The 17,365-nt window shown below is 36.4% G+C and overlaps 1 protein-coding gene across 1 annotated transcript in view; it reads right to left on the bottom strand.

Moving 5' to 3' along the window:
• The window catches only part of LOC140228633 (synaptotagmin-1-like), an 80,713-nt gene that overhangs the window by 42,771 nt on the left and 20,577 nt on the right, over positions 1-17,365 (bottom strand). Inside the window, exons 2-3 of the mRNA XM_072308880.1 lie at positions 11,088-11,378; positions 10,100-10,281 (exon numbers count right to left, since the gene is read on the bottom strand). Coding sequence (XP_072164981.1) covers positions 10,100-10,281; positions 11,088-11,319 — 414 coding nt within the window. The 5' untranslated portion in view covers positions 11,320-11,378. The remainder of the gene's footprint in view (positions 1-10,099; positions 10,282-11,087; positions 11,379-17,365) is intronic.

The raw sequence follows: 17,365 nt of genomic DNA, 5'->3' as shown, positions 1-17,365 counted from the left end.
TAAATTCTGGCCCATATACACCATATTGATTTTCTCATTATCTCCTACCTACTGAAACTACAGTAGTTCCACTCAAGTAGGCTTGTGTGCTTATGACAAGCATGCAGTGACGTGTCAGCAGCAGCCATCGATCACTTTCGTCCTCAATGTATGCAGTCTAGAAATAGGCGACTTGCAATTATCTATCATACCAACACTGTGGAGGTCTGCTACTGCTCCAGTGCACCCTGGCTACGCTTTATTCTGATCAGGTGTGGCACTGCATGCCTCCTTAAGCCTCTGCTTGTAAAATTATATCCTTACAAAAAATAAACTGTAATTTGTCAGAATCACTGGCAGCATGGCACTTTCACAAATTGCCGACCATATAGTATACTACATGTAGTACCAAATAGTAGTAATACAGGGATTTGTTCATACACTGCAGGTTAATATAAAATACAGACCAAAACTGAATGTGCACTATAGTAATGGTACACATACTAGTACAGTATACTGTACTTGTACAGTGTACAGCACTGTACTGGAATTCAATGCTTTCTGTATACAAAACTTTCGCATGCACAATTATTTTACTTTCGCAAATCTTGGCTCCTCACAAAATTCAAGAAAGTTTCATGTACACAAAAATTTCTGGTTTACAGCAATTTTATACCTGCATTTGAAAGTCATTCATAACTCTTGCTCCCTTTCTTCTCATAACTGTCTCAGCAAACATATCATACAGGTACAGTCAAACCTGCCTTAGTGGCCACCTGTCTATAGCGGCCACTGAAAAATACCCCTGAGAGAAAAGCCCTGTTAAAGACCCTGTGTATAGCGGCCACCTGTCTAATGCGGTCAGTGGCCACAATTTTTGTTTCCCGCCGTAGATTTTAACCTGTCTATAGCAACCACAGACCAGATGGAGCTGTAGCCGAGCAGATAATTCAGCGTGTTTTTCTGCTTTCTAGCCGTGCCAGTTATTCCTGAGCAATGTTCAGTGATCATCACCGCTGCGTTCATCACTTATTCAGTCAAAATCACGACTGTACACATGCTACTGTGCAACAATTTCACAGTCACCGGCACTGTTCAGTGCATGAAACACATGTGTGCATACGTAGTATACATAATGTACATGTAAGTACTTATAGATGTATAATACAACGATGATCCACATGTACATGTAGGCAATGCACACAGAGCTGGATAACCTGTCTATAGTGGCCACCTGTCTATAACGGCCACTCTTTTCGTCTCCCTTGTGTGGCCTCTATAGACAGATTTGACTGTATTTCTCAATTTCTCCACATGACAAAACAAACCACTAGAATACACAGCTTGAAAGAGTATTGACTATGGCACATACAAATTCTAAATGTATCAGTGACTTTTATATCATGATTTTTTTTTCCCCCAATAAGATGTTGCACTTGCAATAAATCCAAAACTGTCTGATTACATCAGTTTTCTTTTTCCTGGATTTCATGAAGGAATCATCATGGTTCTAGCACAATTTAGAGAAGCAGACTTGTACATTATACTAGGTTAAAGCTTTATGCAATTTTACTTGACTTGGGTATACAGTGCTTTTTAATAGGTATGTTTCCCAGCACATTATAAAGCATTGCTTATGGCCAAAATGGAAGATATTCATTTCACCCTCCGCACTGACAATTTCATATTTGAACTTGAAAAATTGTATATTCTAAGTTACCTGGTTATACGTACGTGTTAAAGTAAGCTATAAAATGTGTATTTTATGTATGGTACTACATGTAGCTATCATTGTGACCTTTATAAAAGAAGCATTGCATGAAACTTGAACTCATCTATAAAACTGGTGTGGACTAATTACACAACTATATTCAGTCACATGTACACTAAGAAAATATGTGCACATATCCAATCAAAATGATTTAATGAGAGAGATGCTAATGGATTTGACCCAAACAGTGACCTAATTAAGGAAGAGTACTTGATTTGTGTAACTTAAAGGGTGTGTACAGTTCTGGTTGAGGTGAGTATTTAGCTTTTAACGTTTTGCGAGATATTCAAAAATCACTCTATGAGATGTCAAAGATCATGCAATTCTAAGGGGTATCAAAAGTTTATTCAATGAAAATCGGTTTTGAAATGGCTGAGATATCCAAAAACAAGGTGAAACAAAAAGATCCTAATAAAGTTGTGGCATGTCGCCTTTTATTATTAGTACTTTTTTCGATATCTCAGCCATTTGAAAACCAATTTTCATACAATAAACGTTAAATCCTTCTTAGAATTACATGCTCTTTCATATTTTATAAGAGGCTTTTCATTATCTCACTTAGGAATGTTCAAAACATGAATCCCCACCTTAACCAGTACTGTACAGTCCCTTTAACTTAGATATTCTCTACAAAGTCAAGCACAAAATGTGGTGCATATACTGATGATTATCAAAAAGAAGTTTCATTTCTTACTCTAATATTTCTTTCAGGTGCATATTCCAAGTTTGGGTATAATACAGTTTCACATTTAACTTAATGATGAAACGTTGGCTCCTGCTATTAACGGTACTGCCCACAGTGTTATGGCTACAGTGGATATGATTGGAGGTCAATATATTCAGAAGCACTTAGCACACCAGATGCCATGCATACCATGCAATGAAGCATAAACTCTCCAACCAATTTTTAATATTGCAGAGAATGAATATTACATTTTTAAAGGCCATGGCAAAATTTGCTGACAATATTCTGAAAAAAGAAACATCCATCATGGTATGTGAAATAGTTTACATATCATGCAGGTTTCTCAAGAAATGTTTAAATTTTGCTTTAACTTTTCTATTTCATGGAAATAATAAACATTCCTAATTATGTCTAAGATGATGTAATCATATTATTTTCAGTCATTGTCAGGGTGGTCTAGGAATGTTAATAAGTCTCTATCTACTCTAGACAACACACATAAAGAGTGTATGTTTTCTTTTCTTACGTATGATGTCTTTTCTTTGGAGGAAAGCTGGTATTGTAAAAGGTAACATGCTCTTTTGAGTGTGTTTATTGAAATGTGTGTACAAAGTATACGACAAATGAAGACACTAGGTGACATTAAGATGCATGATGTAGAATCTGGAAGAAATTAGACTCTTAATAGTGAAGCATGTTAGGAAATCAGTTTCTTGGGAACCCAAAAGAAGATTCAAGTATGGCGAGCTTGATTCTAAGCATATATATGGAAGGTTGTCTCTTTAATAAACTCAGTCACATATGGTGACCACTAACATATGATGCCTTTTAAACTCATGCTCTCATGTCCATGCATAATGTAATTCCAGACTTTCAGGGGGCATGCAATGTCAGTTCAATTTTGTCCATCTGTACATATGTATGCCCCATTATATACATGGAAAGCTACATGAAAAATGGACTATGTATCTTCCCTTTGTATCTAAAAAATGCATAATGCAATACACCACTTTGCTAAATTGTATTGAAGTAAACAGTTTAAAAAAATTGATTCTTCAAAACAATCAAAGTATTTTTCAGAAATTTGAGTACTGTAAAGGCAAGTAGTGGTGTTGATATTACAGTTTTACCCAAAGAGCTGATAATTGCAATATTCCTTCAGATAAATAATAGAACTTCACATTACACTTCTGATCATGTTTTGCCACTGACATTCATAAAATGATTTTACATACAGTGAGTTATATTGCATAGTAATACAATAATTATATTAATAATAGTAAACTTTTATAAAGCACTCATTATACTTTATAGAAAAAAAAAGTTACTCATGGTAAATGAAAAAAATCCCAGATATCTTCCAATGCATCCACTGATTCTCCACATGTAACATGTAAAGTATGTGTCTCACAACTCTTGAAGAAAAAACTGTGCACAAAAATTCTGTAGTTTAGGGACTCTTCTGATTTCCATTAGATAAGATGAGTATTTGTTAAATAGAAATAAAATACAGCTTTAAATTCTAGGGGTGACAACGGCAGCATCCAATCTGAGAGCTTGGTTTTCAGTAATGGCTGGCGATGTAAAGCATGCACTAATTACTAATAGGTACATGTAGGCAAATACATGTAGCTTAACAGAGTATACAATGTCCTTCTGCGAGAATACTTTTTTGTATTTATCTCTCTTTTTTTTTTTTTTTTTTTTTTTTTTGGGGGGGGGGGTATGCTTTATTTGCATGGATGAAAGGACCAAGGGATGTGCAGAATATGTTAAGGACTTGCACTATTCATAGAGACATAAGCCAGAAAATGCCTCATATCTTCAGATGGCATGACATAGGGCAAACCTCTTCTCATGATATCACTCATCTTTTCATATGATATATGTGTATGCTATAATTCTCCAGTATCATACAGAGCTCCAAGTTTGTATTAAGGCAATGATGTTCAAATAGATTTTCTTATAATACGAAATCATGGCATCACTGTTAACTACTCTTTCATGCCAGCAATGAAAAATTGCTGTTGCAAAATGACCATATAAGAATATGAATTTAATTTTAGGCATACATATCCTCACTTGATAGTCCGGAATGGTGGAAACAAATCTTATGTGCAACAAATTTAAATTGAAAAAAACACACCTGTTTACATATAATCTTACCACTCAACTGAGATATTTTTGCTGGCTTTATCATATTCATTGTCTGTCATTACTCTCTAGAGCTAACTATATTCACAGAAACAATCATCCTGATTGCAGTTCACAGTCAGAATAGTCATTTTTTAACCAAGCCATGATACAGTGTAGATTCTCCCAAACACAGGTACTCTGGTCTAAACATTTGCCATTGGGCAGTAGAACATACAATGTAGTTTGTGAGAGTACACAAGAGGGTGGCATTGCATAGGTGGTCATAATTGCGTGCTGCCAGCTTGTATACTCATGCATACATGAAATGGAGAGTTGCTTTACCCATACATTGTACATGTACACAAGGTCCATACTCTTCCTCTGTGTGCAATTGTATGTGTAATGTGTGTATGTTTGTGAACATGTGTTTTCATGTGACAGAGGATAAAGGGATGTTTGGAAAAAGTGGATGAAATATGATTGTTGCCATAAGTTTTAGTGTATCGGGGGGGGGGGGGTAGGCCTACATGTTGCTCACTCAATTGACATTGAAAATTACATGTTCAATTTAGCAATGCTGCCTTATCTCTCCGCATTATTTGGCATGGTCATGGGCATCGTGACTTGATGTAATGTGTATTGCACACTCCAAAGAGGACTATTTTGAAAAAAACAAACAAACAAACAAACAAAGACAAAAGCAAAACTAGACTCGGAATTTGTCAAGACTGACAAATTAGGTGATCCGATTTTTTTTTTTTAATCAATGATTCGAGTCCTGATCGCAATAGGCATGACCATATAGGTTTCATCTGTGTTTAGAGACATTGGCCGTGTGATATTTGGATTCTCATTTACAAAAGAGAGTCAGGTCTACCATCTTTGGTACCAAATTCGGTATAAACCAGGGAGGTACCTCCCTGGTATAAACTATAACGAAGATACAGAATGAAGTACATTTGACCATTGACCCAACTTTGCACAGCCAAGATGGCATCTGAGCAAAAAGTGGTTATTTTGTGAAATGATTCTTGTAACATGGTCTTTGCGTGTGCAAAATATTGGAAAGATAGGACATGTATTCACCAAGATACAGGTTGAAACATTTATGACCTTTGACCCTAATTTACATACCCAAGATGGTGTCTGATCAAGTAGTTGTTATTTTATGAAATAATGTACGTGACATAAACTAAACATGTGCAAAATATGGGGGTGATAGGGGCTGTTTTTCTAGAGTTATTGCAAAGAAAGTTGCAGAAAGAAAGAAATATCTCAATACATCGAAGATAAGTTTGATTTCAACCAAGTTTTTTGACGTGATCTCGGCGTCGTATGAAAAGATGGAGCGAATATTGACGATAGCCCAAAGTCTCAGCTACAACATATTAAAATCTGGGAGAAATTCACCGAGGAGTAAGTGAGCTAGTGCTCGATAAAGACCGTCATGTCAATTTTCATTTCCAGAAAAATTCCCTCCCATAGAGATAACACGTAAACTGGTTAAATTTGACAAGGTTACATTATATCCATTTTCACGAGGTGAAGACATCATCCGATTAAAATTTTGATGAACAAAACTTAAAGAGTATTAAATTGGCTACAACATACTAAAATCTGGAAGAAATTCACCGAAGGGTAAGTGAGCTAGTCGTCGATAAAGACAATCATGTCAATTTTCACATCTAGAAAAATTCCCTCCCATACAGATAACACGTCATAACGAAGATACAGGAAGAAGTACATATGACCTTTGACCCAACTTTGCACAGACAAGATGGCATCTGAGCAAAAAGTGGTTATTTTGTGAAATGATCCTTGTAACATGGTCTTTACGTGTGCAAAATATGGTAAAGATAGGACATGTATTCACCAAGATACAGGATGAAACATTTATGACCTTTGACCCTAATTTACATACCCAAGATGGTGTCCGATCAAGAAGTTGTTATTTTATGAAATAATGTACGTGACATGAACTAAACATGTGCAAAATATGGGATTGATAACCATTGTTGTTCTTCATCTATTGCACAGAATGTAGTAGAAAGAAAGAAAAATAAAGAAAAAATTATGTTATTTTATAGAAATTTGAAGGAGAAGCATTAAAAAATCAGAAAAAGATAAAGTTAGGAAGGGAGATTAAGACTAAATAAAGAAAAAGAAGAAAAAAGAGTTTGCAAAAAAAAATAAAAAAATATTGGCAAGGGTGAGGCTCGAACCAGGGACCTTAGGATTACGAGTCGGATGCGCTATGCAATGACCTATTTCATGCTCCATAGGCCCTGTGTATTAAGCAAAATGACGCTGCATCGAAGCCACGTGCCATTTTCAACCAAGTTTTTCGACGTGATGCCGGCCTCGTATGAAAAAATGGAGGGCACACTTACGATAGCCCAAAGTCTCAGCTACAACATACTAAAATCTGGGAAAAATTCACCGAAACATAAGTGAGCTAATGCTCGAAAAAGATAGTCATGTCAATTTTCACTGCCAGAAAAACTGCTCTCCCATAGAGATAACACGTAAACTGGTCAAATTTGACAAGATTACTTTTAATCCATTTTTACGAGGTGATGCCGCCATCCAATCAAAATGTTGTTATTACATTAATGAAAGAACATTTAATAAGCTACAACATACTGAAATCTGAGTGAAAATTGGCAGAGGATAAGTGAGATACGCCCAAGTAAACTTGAAAATTGATGACGTCATTTTGAAAATTTACTTTTTTTACTTTATTAAGAAATTTGATATCTTTTAATCACTTTTTCAGTATCGCCAACCCATAAACTGACATGTACAACTCATCAGCTTTCAGAATATGTAAAGAAAATGGGGGGTCACCGTCCATCCTGACGAGTAAAATCGGATTTAAAATTGGCGGTTTTTGGGCATTGTTGTACAGTATATCGCCATTGACGCGCGCGCGGAATTTCAACTTTGACAGTCCCGTATGACGTCATATTGAGTCGGATTGACTTGAAACTTGCTAGAAATGTTCCTTGACTTTTCAGACATCCGATAAATGTAAAAAATCGGGAAATTTCTGTTGCATATGAGCTGTACGTGCGTATATGTGCGCGCGCGTACGCGTCCGTCCAATTTTTTCAATTTTTCAAAAAATGCTGCAAATGGTCTGAAACGTGCGCAAAAAAAATTTGAGCTCGATTTGAGCATACAAATATTTCAACGCGCGCGTACGCGCACGTTTTAAGAGAAAATATGAATTTTGAGAATATGAGTAGAATGCGCATAACTTGAAATATATGTGACGTAGATTTCATTGAAAAACTCTATTCCATTAGTGAGATATGATTGAGAATGTGTTTTCATATAATGACGTCACAGTGACGTCACGGTCGACTGATCACTATTATACATTAGATCTGTCGTCTTTGGGACATGATACATATATGGTATAATTTTGAAATTGATAGGAAGAGGACTTTCTGAGCTAACCTCTACACAAATTTTGTCCAGAAATAAAGAAGAAGAAGAAGAACCAACAAAGAATCCGTACAGATACAGAAGGTGATCCGAGAGGATTCTCGGATCACCTAATAAAAAGGCCTGTTCTGGTAATGCATTCGCAAAAACAATGAAACAGCATGTCATTTTCTATGCTCACATACCGGGTTTTATGTGGGGTGATTTGCATGGGCCAATTTATGCCACTGCTTTATTTACAAGAGCCCCACTAATAAATGGGAGAAATGCTTGACCCCATACCCCTCTCAATTACAAGTAAGTGTACCCATTCTGAAATATGTGTAAAACATAATATCTTTTATTCAGACCATGCAAAGTGCAATGTCAAAAATCTGTCTTTACCTATGAACCTTAACCATTTCAATCCAAACCACATCAATTATTTTACAACCAGCAGTAACCTGAAATACTGTAAACCTGAATCAGTGTCTTACTCACATTTTCTCCTGAAAATCAATACATTTAGTGTTTGCATGATCCCTTGTTTCGTTACTCTCTCCCTCCCCATCCCTCCCTCCTCTCTCTCTCTCTCTCTCTCTTTCACTCTTTCTTTCTTTCTTTCTTTCTCTCTCTCTCTCTCTCTCTCTCTCTATCCCTCCAGAATCTTAGGGGATTTCTGTCACACCTTTTTATTTTATGGTGTCTTTTTGAATGAATAGCTTGTTCTGACATAAATATTACACAGGAAAGTAGGGATGAAAATGGATCTACTAGTAGATATGACCACACACTGGGGAAAGATTGCATACATACATGTACATTGTACAATACACTGAAGTTAGTAAAGATACATAGGGTTATTGGCATTGTTATTGCATGAGGTAGTCATTGATATCAAATATCAAAACTGTTTTATTGATTCACACTGGAAAGCAAAATTAAAAATGAAACAAGTAGTGGATATGAAGGATAAATGAAAGGAATAAAGGCAGAGAGTTTTTTTTTTTTTTTTTAGCAAAACTCACTCAAGCATACTATCTCTTTGAACTCATAGCAAAACAAGTGGAATAATACTTTATAAACAAGGAAACTGGTAACCTCATTAATAACAAGATTAGAACATAATGAAAGCACAAAAGGTAGTAGAGGGAAACTTCCTGTGGTAAATAGATGAGTATGTTAACTATACATGTATGCATAATATGAATATCGATTCTCATTTTTCTTGCTTTAAATGCATGACATAATTTCCTACCACTGAAATCCGTCAGAACATAAGGTAACACTTTATCATAACATACATTGCACTTTTAAATTCATCCATAATCCCATGACCAAGCATGCTGAACAATGTACTGCAATAAGCTGATGAAAGCATTAAGATTACTATATATATGACATACTGTACTAATCCTCACCTTTGAGAAGATATATAGATTACACAGTTATTCTCTTTTTCCTGCAATTCAATGTCAGTAACCCATCTGCTTTCAATGTATGTGACCTGCCATTAAAAAATCCATTATTTAGAAAGCTGTCCAATGGCATAACTTTTGTCCCACTTCATTTCCAAAAGTCAAACAAAATATTGGCAGCAATGAAATAACTGTGTTTCTGTCAAAAATCACCAGGGGATTTAGAGGTAGAATTAATCAAGCAAGTAAAACTATAGTGTTCTTGATGAAAACTGCAAGTTTCTATCAAACTAACATTAAGCTTTGATATTTGCATGAGTGGTAGTCAAGGCATTAAACTTTTACATTTTCAAAAACTATCGAATGTCTAATGATTTCAGGCAGATCTCCTCTTGCAGTCTTCTTGGCTTGAATGTCTCATAGGTTATAATCCTAAAGCAAAGCCCTTTATCCAACATAGAAAATCAGATTACATGGCTTTGCAGCGACAAACCTTTTTAGATCAGTCCACAACAGCAACCAAAAAGAAAGAAACAAAAAAGGTTATGGAAGAATGACTATAACTGAATCTGCAGCAAGAACAGCATGACAGTGTCCTATATAGTACTAAAAGTGCACAATATGCATACCTCATTACCTGTGGGAGGTTCAGTATAGCATCTAAGCACAATGAAAACTCACCTTTTCTTTGTAGCTGTTTCCAAGCATCTGAACACTTTTGAGGTCTACTGCACCTTTAAGACCCTTCTTCGCATCTTTCTTTTTCCTCTTCTTGCAACAACATTTTTTACAAATACAGAAGCAGCAGCACAGGAGGATAAGGCCAGCTGCGATTGCAATGGCAACAACTGCCCATGTTGGAACTACAAATATATGCAGAAACAAAAACATGAAAGAGATTATCTCCAGGAAAGATCAATTACTTTATATTTTCATTCTTGTTATGTTTTTCAACAAGTAGTTGCGATTTTTGTATTAAATAAATAATCAGTGTGGTTTGACTGGAAGAACACAGTGAATCCAACTGAGTTTCTCCATCGCTCTACATGCATGTGAAACTACAATTTGTACTATACATTTTTACATAGGCTCCTGAGTGATTTGCTCTGAAACTGTCATTTACAGTGTATGTTGCCTAGGCAGATCAGACTTCTAACATACTGGTTTGTACACTGTACAAAAAATAGAAATTGGCAAGAGAAAATGCATAATACTGTGTATGTGCCAATGTACTGGTTTGCGATATCACTACTGACTAGGAATGTTATCTGTTTGTAGTATATGTACTAAGCTTTCATATCATGCACTGTCAACCCATTGAGGATGGGCTGATTTTGCTGCAACATGCATTTCTCATATACACTTGCCCGAGTATACTCGGGTAATCGGGACCGGTCCTCAACGGATTGAGACAATCTTACAGTATGATTAGAAGCACAATTAGAATGGTTTCTTCACATCTGTTAACTGAGCTGGCTGCAACAAGATAGGACTAAATTTATGACAGCTGTTGGCACAAGTACTTTTCATACTGAATTTTATCATTGGCTTCATGACCTCACTTTCCTACATTATGTATTCATAATGATTTTAATGAGATTAGGCTGCATAACGTCTTGATTTACTACAAAATAATTAAAAAGTACAAAAGTAAATATGATGTACTCACGAGGAATCTTGGAGACAAGATCACCAATCTTGTCCTTGACATTTCCTGCCATATCAGCAATCTTTGATCCTGCACCACCGCCTCCTGAAGCTCCTGTAGCTGCAGGGGAAGCTGCAGGGGAAGCTGAGGGGTTGGCAGCTGCCGACCCACCCTGGCCTTCTGCAGCCTGTGCGACTTCACTGTCCGGTGCCGCCCCTTCCATCAGGTGACGAGTCAGGTAGGAGGTTGCCATGGTTACAGGTAAGCGTTCCTTCTAAGGTTGGATGGACTTGGTTAGCAATACATCAATATCTGTGAGGGGGAAAAAAATCACAGACATTACTTCCATAAACATATCACTGGCTATAAACCAACAGGAATTGACAGGCCACTGATTGAAAACAAGATATTTTCCAGAGTGTGAACTATTATACATGGCCCTGTGGTTTATCTTTGCTAAATTCAGAACTCTCACATTAACACTGTTGGGGTAATTTGTAATATCAATTACACAATAACTTTAATTAAAGGAGCAATTAGCAAACATCACATCCCTCCTGTGCTGATGCATGGTAGTCACATTAACATATTGGTCATGGATATACATGCCCAGGATATTTCTTCACAATGATGTATGCTGGTATCAAAAGAATTGTATTTCTTTGCCATCATTTATTTATTCTGTTTGAACAATCAGTTTATCAAGTAACATTTGAAGAAGCATAGTGAAATTTGAATTGGTGAAATGAGCACATGCCTGTGAAATTACTGGCTCACTTTTTTTCATAGATATCTGGGCACTGTCTTATAATCTGATGCATTAAAGGTGAAACTGCTGGTTACACAGTTGGCCATTTTGTCAACAAAATATTTGAAGAGTTTGTGGGATTAACAATGGCTGTAAGTGCTTCCAGATCATTGGTGGTGTTGCTACATTGATTTGGAGGTGATAGCCACTTCTGGGCCCCATTGCTAGAAACTCAACTTGCAATCAAATGCAAACTCACATCAAACACAAGTATCTCCCGCAAATTGCATTTCATTCTTGTGTTCTGTTGCAAGAGGAAACTTGCATTTGATTTTCATTCATTATTCAGTTTTAAATCATGGTGGACAAGGCTAGTCTGAAATTAGCCACAATAAATCCCAGCAAATAACCATACCGCATCGTCTGTAGATCAGGAGGTATTAGTATTGAAAAGTATGTTAAAAGACGCAAATATGTATCAAATACATGAGTAATGAAGTTTTACAGGACACTACTGGTACTTTAAGATCAAAATGGCCAAGATACCTTGATATACACAGAATTCGCTTGTTCGAAAAATAAAATCACGTTTATGCTGAAATCAATTAGTAGGAGTATGAGATCATCAAAAGCTGTTCTGAGTTTGTTGGCAAGGAGCTTTTATGGTTGCATTTATTGCAGTTTGTAGTGTACACTTTTACCATTTCCTGATGTGTGTGAATTCCGAGATCCTTACTAAATTTAATAGTCAAATACTATGCTGTAGAGAAAAATAAATCGCTGCATCAAAAAGTGTATGATTTCAATTTCGCAGGGTTTTCATTGCAAAGTCACCTACATAGAGCATTATACCTATCATATCTCTATGAACAATTTGCTGCAGCTACAAATTTGTAGCTACATGTATCTACGCATACATAGAGCATTATACCTATCATATCTCTATGAACAATTTGCTGCAGCTACAAATTTGTAGCTACATGTATCTACGCATACGTGTGTGTGTGCATATATGCAATGCTAACTTTGCTAGACGATGATCAAGGGGGGGGGGGGAGGGGTTGATTGTCGCTTCTGGACTATTACAGATGGTGTAACCAATCATCAACAGACTACATTTGTGTAGTTGATGAAAACTGACCTGCATATAAATTCTGCATTGTTTTAGCGACTGTTTTTACTTTAGAACACAATTCTATAAAGCTTTGCTGAACAAACCTTTGCCTTTTTTTTTTGCTACAATTTTATTGACCATCACAAATCAAACACAACTTTGCTTAAATTGATTAATTTCTTTAGAAACTGTTTTGTTCACAATACATAGGGTGTAACCACTTTGGGCCCCATCCTCTCCCTTTTTTTTACCCCCATCCTCTCCCTTTTTTTTACCCCGAAAGTGATACCAGAAAAAAAATAATAATGTGGTTCATGGATTGCAAGTTGTTCCAGAGTGGCTTTTTTTTGGGGGGGGTTGTTTTTTTTTGTTGTTGTTGCTTGTCTGCTGAAGTGGAATCAGAAAGTTGCGCTTAAAAGACCTTTTTTTTTTCCCCCGCTTGTTAGCTGAAGAAACCCGGAGCAGTGCGTAACACCGACGAATAGTCAGTATAAAAGAAATCTGACAAAAAGCCATGGTGTTCTGTTTGTGAAGCAGCAATATGTTAATCAGAAGAGAAAATGAAAAATCTCACCAAATATACACAGGTGTAAGTGGATGTGATATGTCAACAGGTAAAGTTTCCAATTCATGGTGCCTCCCAAACTGTGGCATTAAACACTCTTTGGGTCACAATGACAATTTAATTCACAAAAACAACAAAAAAAAAAAAAAATAAATAAATGAAGGGTTTGTTACAGACACTTCGCTGATGAGAATATTGACTCCAATAACTATACCACTTGCTATCTGTACAACTTGAAGAATTTGTTTTAAAACGATTATTGGATTGATACAGTGTATCAAAGAGAATGACACACTTTTGCCACAGAAAAGAGAAAATAAATGCTCCACTATACTTTTCAAAAGTCAATGATCACACAGGAAAGAAATGTGAACTCGCCGAAAGTGCCAAAATAAAGTCTGGAAGTGGGCATAGCATCTCCTCACATAACAGGTACACAAACCACACTAGCATCTGAATAGTCATATTTTAGTCATCATCATTCTGTTGAAATATTGTTGGCTACGGGAGGAGAATGTCACAAGATAACTGTCATAAATGCAAAGAATTCTGAACATGATAATAGTCATGCAGTCAATATGAATCCTCTACAGGAGCATGTTTTCAAATTTCCAAACACTGCTGCCCCGGCCATCTGCTACACTATAAAGCATTTAAAATGATGGAATACTATAATAAATCCACAACTACAATGCAGTCATGAGACTAAAATTTATCAATAAAATAAATACAGATGAGGCAATCAAATATACAAGTTTACAGCACAAGAAACAACCTGAGCACTACAGTGTACAATGGGAGACAAAATGCAGTACATGTACCTCTGTACAACATATTCATTGCATACGTGTACAAAATGTATGCCTTCTACGTTTACACACTACCGCTTTGTCAAACATACATGTACACGCAGTAACCGCTCACAGCTGCACCGGGATGCTAAAATAACCACTATCTGCTCCCGTAGACTAGGCACATTGCAGAACACATCTCAGCAGAGAAAAAATGGCAGGTTAGGATGCAATAATTCTTTGCAGACACTGACGTCTAGAGGTGCAAAGGAATCCTTTAGGATGCAGTTTCACACTCAATAGTGGAAGCACATTAAAAATTGCTCAGTCAGACAGCCGTCATGTAATAGTGTGTGCAATTCCTGGCTGAGGCATCTGTGAAGGATGACGTCTTTTGATAGCCACTGTCAGGTTCCCCACGTATTGCATGTAAACCTCTCTGTAAGACAACAGTCATCTGCTGCTCTGTGCTACATGCATGCATCCGTGCAGTTCACTGTCAGTGGTTATAGCTGTACAAAATTCATCACAAGAGAGCCTGAACCTGATAGACTCGCATCTGTTCTGACTCTGCTCTGTTTATTAAAAGTCTCTGGGTGAAATTTTCTCTTTGTCGTACTTCACACACTTGGGCTTGGGCATAATTTAGTAATCTCCACCATCATCTCATTAATTAGGCATGCACACTCTGGTTAGGTGGAGAGGGGAGGTCGAGAAGTGGTCGATAACGATGCAGTGTCACAGAATCTTCCAATTCAGCTTCAGGGGGGATGCTGCTTGTATAATGCTACAAGCAGGAGGGACTGAGTCAGAGAAAGGAAATCAATAGCTGATGTTAAGAGGACAGCTGTCACTGTTTCTCTTGCACATGCATTATGGGGATATTCAAATCATATGGGTTGTTGATGTACATAATGTATGCATGAAATATGAAATGGTATGATACTTTATGTACCTCATCAGGTAAAAAAAAAAAAAAAAAAATGTGTGTATTTTGTATCACTAATGTAATACACACTGTTATTGCAGAACAGAGACTGCAGAGAAATAAAGTACAATGTAGAGAGCAAGTGATAGAAAATCAACAATGGTTACACTTCAAATGATGACACCAGATACTGTTTGGACAACGTACAGTCTACAAGGGGAAATTATTCTCTCTCTCTCTCTCTCTCTCTCTCTCTCTCTAAATCTATCTATCCATATATATGTGACCCTGCACCACAAAACACACAAAAAGTCGCCAGACATGGATTTTTAGTTAAGGGCAGATTCTGAAAGAGCAGACTCTAAGCTTTAAAATGATGTATAACTCAATTCAAATGGATTCTCCTAACCTATATAAATATTGGAAAGAAAGCACACACTCAGGAAAAGTGTGAACTGAGAAAAGAGGCTCCGAAGTACAGTGTGTATTCAAGCGCTTAATCTTTACCAAGCCGTGCTGCCTGTGCGATGAATGGGACAAAATACAGGAAGTAAACCACCGGAGTCACAACAATGAAGGGATTATCAAATTGAACTGAAATTGATCATGCCTTATAAACACTCTGTCCATAATTAATGCCAACTTTCAAAGCAGTAGCGTCATCCTTTCAAAAGTTATTAGAGTTGAAAGTGAAGAGTGTGTGCAAGGTTTCTCAGAAATGAAAATTGGACTCTAAAGACACATCTAATCACAATATTCTACCAAAGATGTTCGAGATAAACTGCTAAAAAACACACTTTCCTGACCGTTTTATGATCCCAAATTTTAACATAATGTAGAAGAAGACTTACTCTTTCAGAAAATATGAAAAAGTCAAGATCAACTAGGTTGACCCATTTCACCTATTTTAAGTCCTCACGCAAAATCACTGTGTGCGACTTTTTGTTCGTTTTGTGATGCACGGTCACATATATATATACATATATATATATATATATGTGTACATACATATACACTTATATATATGGATATTAAAATTCAATACAATTTGAGTTTATGATATATATACATATATATACACACATATATATATAAATCAAACTATAATGATCTATTTCACACAGCTTTTTACTTCATGTACTCTGCACAATGATTTAACTGTTGTTCCTAAAGTACTGTAAAAGTGAATACTTTTGCGCAATTAATTTTTCGTGCTCAGCCGGGTAAGAAAAGTTTCCTGTGTTTCAATTCAGCAAAATCAAGACATCAACTATTGGAATATATGGCAAGCAAAAAATATTCACATGCTTTTATTTTCCTGCTTTCCTGGTTGTGCGAAATACACAAACATTTCAATACCATGAAAATTTCCATTTTTACAGTAGGCCTACATCATGTATGTATTTTCACTGGCATTACCATAATGTACTCATTTAATGCCAATTTGTTTTCCAATAACCATTTTCATGTTCATACTTGTATCTGGCATCACTGGCACTCAGTTGAATAGAAAATGTGTGGACCATCATGTTTAGATGTGAACATTGTACAGGGGTGCCACTATCTCATGGTTTACCCCACCCTTTCGTTTACGATTCTATGTCTACTGTATGCTTGTACAGTATATCAAAAAACAGCAATTAATGTTTGCAAACTGTTCTTGATATGTACATACAGTAGGATACACAGTTAGGCTACACAAAATGAAATTGTCATGCGGCTGGCAGAATGGCGATACCATGATTTTCAGCCCCAAACTCGATTTTGAGTTTTTCATGCCATCTGATAGAGAATTAAAAGCTCTATCATGTGATGTAATCAGAATTCTCCAAAGTGACCTAGTTATTATGTAATACTCTAAAGTAAAAGGACATTAGCATAGATCTCGCCACTTTTTTTATTAAGCAGACGGGCGATACGCGCCTTACGCCCTTGTCACTCTGACGCAAAGCACAAGATTGCGCAAAGCACAAGATTGCGCAAAGCACAAGATTGCGCAAAGCAGAGAGGCGTTGTGCGGAAAGTGTCGTCCGATCCACTGCACCAGTGAGTTACTTTTTAAAATAACGGCAATCACTTTATAATTGTACAAGTTTATTTGTACGTATATCGATGCCCTAAATAGAGAATATGATATTTTGACCGTGATTGAT

The sequence above is a fragment of the Diadema setosum genome, chromosome 5, assembly GCF_964275005.1.
Source record: "Diadema setosum chromosome 5, eeDiaSeto1, whole genome shotgun sequence".
NCBI classification, from domain to species: Eukaryota; Metazoa; Echinodermata; class Echinoidea; order Diadematoida; family Diadematidae; genus Diadema; species Diadema setosum.
Note: the sequence above shows the minus strand (reverse complement) of the source record. Positions and strands in the feature narration are given on the sequence as shown.